The sequence below is a fragment of the Vicia villosa genome, unplaced genomic scaffold, assembly GCF_029867415.1.
Source record: "Vicia villosa cultivar HV-30 ecotype Madison, WI unplaced genomic scaffold, Vvil1.0 ctg.000605F_1_1, whole genome shotgun sequence".
Lineage (NCBI taxonomy): Eukaryota > Viridiplantae > Streptophyta > Magnoliopsida > Fabales > Fabaceae > Vicia > Vicia villosa.
In genome coordinates this window covers 512,623-520,902 of record NW_026705277.1, presented here as the reverse complement: position 1 = coordinate 520,902, position 8,280 = coordinate 512,623, and the positions used below count along the sequence as shown (strand labels likewise).

Below are 8,280 nucleotides of genomic sequence, written 5' to 3'. Positions count from 1 at the left end.
TGTGTCCAATCACAGACTGGAAGAAAGGGTCAAAGAGGATAATTTTCATCTTTATGATCTAAGGAAGAATAATCCCCTTACTTTCCATGTTTTTGAAGGAGGAGTGTTGGTTACCACTCTATAGCCAAGGTCCAAGGAGTCTATATAAATACTTTAGTCTTAAGACTGAGGAGGGATCAAATTATTTTTCAGCCAAAAAGTAAATATACAAAGCTTCTCATCACACTGTATAAGTTATTAGCTCTAAAAACACCATCAACAACCCTACTATCGCAGACAATCTTTCGATCACAGGGCTATTAATCTAATTGTACTTTTTAACAAATATATTTACGAATTTGAATTATTATAAATTTAAAATAAATTAGATGCCACTAAATTTACAACTTAACCCCTTTTATATTACTTTAAACATTAAATTTAACTTATTTTTTTGAACATCTTAAACATTATGCTAAATTTTCAACTATCAACGCAATAAAAAAAAATCATTGGTCCATTTTCCTATTTTATCAAAGTATTTATTAATCAAATTGAATATTCCAAGCTCTATTTATACTAATAAACATCACTCAACTATATCCAATCCATCCAAATAAAATATATAACAAATAGTTGTCATTTATTGATATAAAATATTTATATGACATATTTGTCATTGATAGTTCTTAAAATAATACGAACAAATACTTTTTATGTATACTACATAATAAAAAATTGGGATCAATGTTTATCACTAATAAGTAATAAGTAAAAAGAACACAAGAAAAATATTTATAGCCCATACATTAAATTAAATAAAGTGTATATATATATATATATATATATATATATATATATATATATATATATATATATATATATATATATATATATATATATATATATATATATATATATATATATATATATGAGAAAATCTCAATTCACTTGAACTTCTTACTCATCTAATGAAATTTCATTTATGTCCTTTGTTTTTGAAGATATATTTTGGAAGTTTTTTTTTTTTTAAAATTAGTTTTTTTGGTAGATGCATCTACGAAATATTAAAATGGTGAAATTAATTGGAAAAATCCTAAATTAAATGAAACACTTACGGAAGTTCTTGAAAATATAGTGTTCCGTACATTTTGTTATATTTTAAATCAATTACTTTTCACTCAAAAACTCAATTTTTATAACAAAAATGGAACATTAAATAATAATAAATCAAAGTAGTTCAATTGAGGTTTCTAATTATTTTGATTTACTATTATTTGATCTTTATTTTTGTTTAAAGAAATTTGAGTTTATGAGTGAAATGTAGTTAATTTGTAAATGTAACATAATATTCCGTACGTATATTTATGTAATACTCTATTTTCAAAACCTTCCGTATATGTAGTTACGGAAGATTTTATTTAATTTAATTTGGGACTAACGTTTTCATAGATGCACCTAAGAAAAAATTAAATTCTTTTTAAAAATAAATATTTCTGGAAGTACATCTACGGAAGCATAGGACAATTTTGACAACTTGCATGATGGGGTGGGGTAAGATATTTTCTATAATATTTAATATATTTTTTAATATAAAATATGGTTAAAATACTTGTACTGGGACAAATTTTTTTTTTTTCAAAAAAATGTATAAAAAAAAGTAAAAGAAACACATTTATCAATAATAAATAAAAAATATGAGATGAATATTTGAATCACAAAAATATATTCATTTTAAATTCACAAAATATAATTTTGATCATAAAATATTTATTTTAACATAATAGAATAAGAAGGAGTGTAACTTAACCTTATGTAAAAAAATGAGTGTGAATTCGTAATTAAATATATTATTCATCCCATCTTTTATAAAGACTATCATAACAACAATATGAACTTGTGACATCTATATCTGCCCAGTGGTCCACCTTTACAATATTCTCTAAACACCCATTTCAATTGTGACTCTCACATATCTTTTCCACTGTTTTTTTTTTTATTTTTAAAAATTGAGCCTAACTTTAAAGGCTTCTAAAATTTTGAAAATAAATAAGTTTAAGATAAGCCATTCTTCTAAACTAATGGCCCCAATTTTTCACCTAAAATTTTATAGTTTTAAAATATATTATATATTTTAATTTTTTGAAAAAATATTTTTTTATTTTCAAAATAAATTCGTGTTCAGAAGAACAAAATAATTTTATTTATAAAAAATTAGATTATTTTATTTTAACATTTAGAAAATTGTTTTATTTTTAGAAAAAATAATTTTAGAAATACATTTTCAAATAAAATGTATTTTTGGAATTAATTTTTTAAAAATTGGTTTTTTCTAAGAAAAAAAAAACGAAAACCATATTTTATAAACAAAATATTTTTAAAAAATGAATTATAAGACTTCTTAGTTAATTTCCTTAAAAAATAATAACACTAGAGGTCAGAGTCAAAAAAAAATTACTTATTAACTACGGTATGGACTTAATTAACAGAGGCTTGAGTTTTCTTCACACCTATATTAGTTATAAAAGATTTCATTCTTGTTTGTCACGGATACATAGCATTATTTATATACACAAATTCATAATTGGAACAAGGGTCATAGAGAATATATAAAGATAACAGAAAGAGAGTAGAGAGATGAAAAAATGGATGTCTTTGGTGATGATGATACTGTTGTTGTTAATATCGTTGAAAACTATGGGACAAAGCTTTGGAGTTGAAGGTGCAGAAGAAGTGACATACGATGGAAGATCTCTTATCATCAATGGCCACAGAAATATTCTCTTCTCTGGTTCTATTCATTATCCCCGCAGCACCCCTCAGGTATATATATACACTTTTTCTGCAATGTAATTGCATGTAGTTCTTATTCAATATCCATTTCCATATAGAATTAATCTATGAGCTTAGTAGTTTAATTCAGTTTAGTATTAGTTAATTAACAGTTTTGGCGTTAGAGCACAGAAAAATCTAGTTTTGTGAAACTCATACTTTGTTTGTGTTTTCTGGTAGGTAAGGTTGTACCAAAGAACTTTGTAGGTAACACATTCACTGTTGCATCACGGGTATGATAGAGAATGTTCTGTCCCAAAACTTTATGGTTTGTTTGGATAGTCCAATTTCATTGGACTCACGAGACATTATGTAAATATGTTGCGTCTATTCTTGCTAATTATTATTAATATAAAAATAAGAATGAGCAAGTTTGAAAGAAAAAGACTTTACGGTTACACATACATAGGTATGAATTGCTTGAAAGGAAGAACAAGACAAGACAAGATGATAGTGACATGATATTGAAAATATTTGAAACGTTTGTGTAGATGTGGGGAGACTTGATAGCGAAAGCAAAACAAGGAGGATTGGATGTTATTCAAACGTATGTGTTTTGGAATCTTCATGAACCTCAACCCGGCAAGGTACTGCTTTTTTCTGCATCTCCTAGATTACTCCGACTTTATAAATAATAAATTTTAAATTATTAAAAATATTTGATTTTAATTATATTATATACTTATATACATACATACGACAGTATGATTTCAGCGGAAGATATGACTTGGTGAGATTCATAAAAGAAATTCAAAGTCAAGGACTTTATGTTTGTCTTAGAATTGGACCCTTCATTGAAAGTGAATGGACATATGGGTAATTTCATTTTCACCCTACCAACTTCATATATAAAAATGTAGTAAGTTTTATTTCATTTTCAATTACTAATTTATAATGCTAAACTTGAAGAGGATTTCCATTTTGGCTACATGATGTCCCTGGCATTGTTTACCGAACAGACAATGAGCCATTTAAGGTACATTCATTTTACACAATACTATTTTGATATAAAACATGTTCGCTTATTTATCTATCTTATATTTTATCTCACTTTTATGAATACATGTTTTAGTTCTACATGCAAAATTTTACAACAAAAATTGTCAACATGTTGAAAGAAGAAGGTTTATATGCTTCACAAGGAGGTCCAATTATATTGTCACAGGTATGTATCAAAGTTTAAATTGACAAATTTTTCCCGCCATTGAATTGAATGGTTAATCATATGTGGGGAATAATGTATAGATTGAGAATGAATATCAAAACGTAGAAAGAGCATTTGGTAAGGCAGGATCGCGGTATGTTGAATGGGCCGCAAAAATGGCAGTAGGCCTTAATACCGGTGTACCGTGGGTTATGTGCAAGCAAACAGATGCTCCTGATCCTGTGGTCAGTTCAGTTCCAATCAGCCCAAACTATTTTGTTTATAATTTTTTTTTTTAAACAAATTAATGATTTTACGATGTCTTTATTTAAATGAATGCATGGATTTTCTATATGTTGCTGCAGATCAACACATGCAATGGTATGAAATGTGGAGAAACTTTTACAGGACCAAACTCTCCTAATAAGCCTGCAATGTGGACAGAGAACTGGACATCATTGTAAGTTCATGAATTGCATGCAACCTTATACACATATTGAGTAAAAATAACCTTTTCTATTTTTGGTTGAAGCTATCAAGTGTATGGGGGATTGCCATATATACGGTCTGCGGAAGACATTGCATTTCATGTCACTCTTTTTATCGCAAGAAACGGAAGTTTTATCAATTACTATATGGTATGCATCCATTTTAATTATCTAAAATCAATCCAATACTATACAAATGTAATTAACATTGTTTGTAATTTAGTATCACGGTGGAACAAACTTTGGGAGAACCGGCTCTGCTTATACTATAACAGGTTATTATGATCAAGCACCGCTCGATGAATATGGTAAGTGTATAACATCACTTTTTATTCATTTTTTGTGTGGTAGAAATCATGTATCCTCGGCGTGCAACTGCAACGACTAATCCTTGAGTAAGGAGGATCAGAGTGGCCTGCAAAACTCTCCCTCAAAAGAATTTAACATTGGTTCGTGCCCAGGATTGGGTTCGAACCAAGAACCTCTGGTTAAGTTTGTGATGTTAAATTTAAATTTTGCAAATATTATCGTTAGGTTTGTTCAGACAACCAAAGTATGGACATCTCAAGGAGTTGCATGCAGCAATCAAGTCTTGTTCAACCACTTTATTACAAGGAGTGCAGAGGAATTTCTCTTTAGGTGAATTGCAGGAAGTGAGTAATCTCATATTCTCTTTCTACAACAGGTTTATTTTCACTTAATGCAATTCAATTATATTTATCCATAGGCATTTGTTTGATTTCGATCATCAGGGTTATGTTTTTGAAGACAAAAATGGAGGATGTGTTGCATTCCTTATAAACAATGATATACGGAACAATGTTACTGTCCAATTCCGCAATAGTTCATATGACTTGCTCCCCAAGTCAATAAGTATCTTACCAGATTGTCAAAATGTAGCTTTCAATACTGCTAATGTAAGTTATAACTTTTTTTCAGAATCAATTATTTGTGTACCAAAATGATTTTTCTGTTTCATTTTAGTCCTTTTAATTATACAATGAATACACAGGTAACTACAACCAGCAACAGAAGAATCATAACTTCGAGACAAAACTTCAGCTCAGTTGATGAATGGCAACAATTTCAAGATGTGATTCCGAATTTCGCTGACACTTCATTAAGATCAAACTCATTACTCGAGCAAATGAATACAACTAAAGACACTTCTGATTACCTTTGGTATACTCTTAGGTGAGTTATGAGTTAATATATTGTATCATGTTATATAGTGATGATTTTGGACTAATATTGTAATTGATTGATTTTATGAACAGGTTTGAAAACAATTTATCTTGCAGTGCTCCAATACTTCTTGTTCATTCTGCTGCTCATGTTGCTCATGCTTTTGTCAACAACACATTCATTGGTACATAAACGCGCAATTAACAATTTTTTATATCTTAAGTGTTAGTTAAATGATCATTAATTTACTTTAAACAAATTTTCTAGGAGGTGTGCATGGAAACCATGATGTGAAGACATTTACATTAGAGGTTCCGGTTATATTAGACGAAGGAATAAACAACATCTCTATTCTCAGCGTTATGGTTGGACTTCCGGTATGTTTTTTCAGTAGCACATAATGATGATGTTTTTCCACTTTCAAAGTTTATTTTAAAAGAAAGTTTAAGTTTGAGATTTTTTTTCTTCTTGTTTAAAAGGATTCGGGCGCATTTCTAGAAAGAAGATTTGCTGGTTTAATGAACGTGGAACTTCAGTGCAGTGAAGAAGAGACTCTTAACTTGAACAATTCTACATGGGGATATCAGGTTGGATTACTTGGAGAACAATTAGAAGTATATGAAGAACAAAATAGCCGAGACGATAAATGGACTGAACTCGGGAATATCATGATTGATGAAACTACTCTTACTTGGTACAAGGTAAATAACACATGAAACCATGGTTGATAGCATATTTAAAGTTCTAGTTCTGTTACATAATAGTACTTACATTTGAAATTTGATAGACAACATTCGAGACACCGAAAGGAGATGATCCTGTTGTGTTAGACCTTAGCTCAATGGGGAAAGGTGAGGTTTGGATAAATGGACAAAGCATTGGTCGCTATTGGATTTTGTTTCATAATTCCAAAGGCAATCCTTCACAATCATTGTGAGTTAATATATATATTTGTAACTTTTACATTGGAAAAAAAGGATGAACCATTTATGACAAGGACACTTCAACTACTAATTAATGTTATGTATTATGTTGCTACAGGTATCATGTTCCTCGGTCTTTCCTTAAAGACAGTGAAAATAGTTTGGTTTTGTTTGAGGAAGGTGGTGGGAACCCTCTTGGTATATCATTGAATACTGTTTCAGTTACTGATTTACAAGATGATTTTTCTAAGTTATCACTTCCCACTTTTACTTAACGTTACAGAGAGAATATAAAACACATAAGTAAATCATACTTATAGAATATGTTTCCTTAACATTTTAACTTGGCTTGTACACATGAAAAATAGAATACATGTTATATTGAAACCTATGCAGTTCTGGATTGATTCTTTGAAATCCCAATGCTCACTCTTTGTACACCAAAATAATTAATCTAAAGGAAATTGTTATTTAATTGGAAATTGAATTTCATTTGACCTCTCTTGATCTCTTCTGACTATAATTGAAAATTGTAATATTTAATTTAAAGAAATTATATGTAATAGTTTAGGCATCATTTTTATACACCAAAATTTGAAGGAAAAAAATTTAGACATATTTCCAATCAAATTATTATATCTCGATACTATTATTATTCTTTATTCTAAAGCATCCCCACAAATGCTTATAAAGTTAGATGTATGGACGTAAGTGTTAAAAGTTTATCAATTAAAATTTTTTTTTATCAAATACGAATTCTATTTTTACCAGAAAGAAGCTTCTCTTAAGGCTTACTTACAACTCTGCTATTAATATTCATTTGTGCTGGAGGTTTCTTAACAACAATCAGAGCTGGACTAATCTGCTTAAGGCCAGGGTTAAAAGAAATGGCAAGGTCATTAAGTATTCAATAAAGTCTTCAATTTGGATTGGCATTAAAGAAGCTCATGAAACAGTCTGAAATAATTGCATTTGGATCATTGGGAATGGTAGGAATTTGAATTTCTGGTTGGACAATTGGCTTGGTGAAAATCTAGCCTGCAAGTATAAAATTTCGGAATGGTTTCATTATGCTTTAACTTCAACTGTTAGGGATTCGTGGTCTAACAATGCTTGGTCAATCAATAGTAACATTCAAATGGCTCTTCCTACTCTCCTAAACTCAATTTCTAACATATCTATTCTTGAGGTTGAAGTTCCCGATGCTTTTGTTTGGAGGCATAAAGCTAATGGCATTTTGACTATTAAGGATGCATACAACTTGATTCTCAAGTCGTGTCCTTCGGTTAGCATGTCATCCTTTCCTTGGACAAGGATTCTCCTCCCTCACATTCAATGATTATTTGGAGATACATCCACCATAAGATTCCAACTGATGAAAACCTGATGCTGAGTGGTTTTTCCTTTCCTTCTATGTGCAGTCTTTGCTTATCCCATCCTGAAAATTCTGATCATATATTCTTTGAATGCAAGTATGTGAGGAACTTATGGCAGTGGCTTGGTAACATTCTTCAGCTGAATTTCTATATATATTGCCTTGAGGATTGCATGAAGATTCTTGATCCTAACTGGTCTCCTCAGGCAAAAGTTGTGGTTAATGCTAGCATTGTGTGTATTTTCTATCAAGTTTGGAATGCTAGGAACAAGGCCAGATTTAAGGACAATTGTATTCACTAGAAATCCTGTATTTCTATGGTTACTGCTCATGTGAAGCTGGTGGGTAACAATT

At 29.8% G+C, this 8,280-nt stretch overlaps 1 protein-coding gene across 1 annotated transcript; it reads left to right on the top strand.

Moving 5' to 3' along the window:
• Nucleotides 1–2,534: 2,534 nt before the first annotated feature.
• On the top strand, nt 2,535–7,938 carry LOC131629800 (beta-galactosidase 6-like). Its single transcript, XM_058900600.1, has 17 exons — nt 2,535–2,802; nt 3,303–3,398; nt 3,515–3,627; nt 3,721–3,787; nt 3,884–3,976; nt 4,057–4,200; nt 4,321–4,415; nt 4,488–4,593; nt 4,667–4,751; nt 4,978–5,096; nt 5,196–5,360; nt 5,456–5,637; nt 5,721–5,812; nt 5,896–6,005; nt 6,108–6,329; nt 6,416–6,561; nt 6,670–7,938. The coding sequence occupies exons 1-17, from the start codon at nt 2,617–2,619 to the stop codon at nt 6,824–6,826; spliced, it is 2,178 nt and encodes a 725-aa protein (XP_058756583.1). The 5' UTR covers nt 2,535–2,616; the 3' UTR covers nt 6,827–7,938.
• Nucleotides 7,939–8,280: the final 342 nt, after the last annotated feature.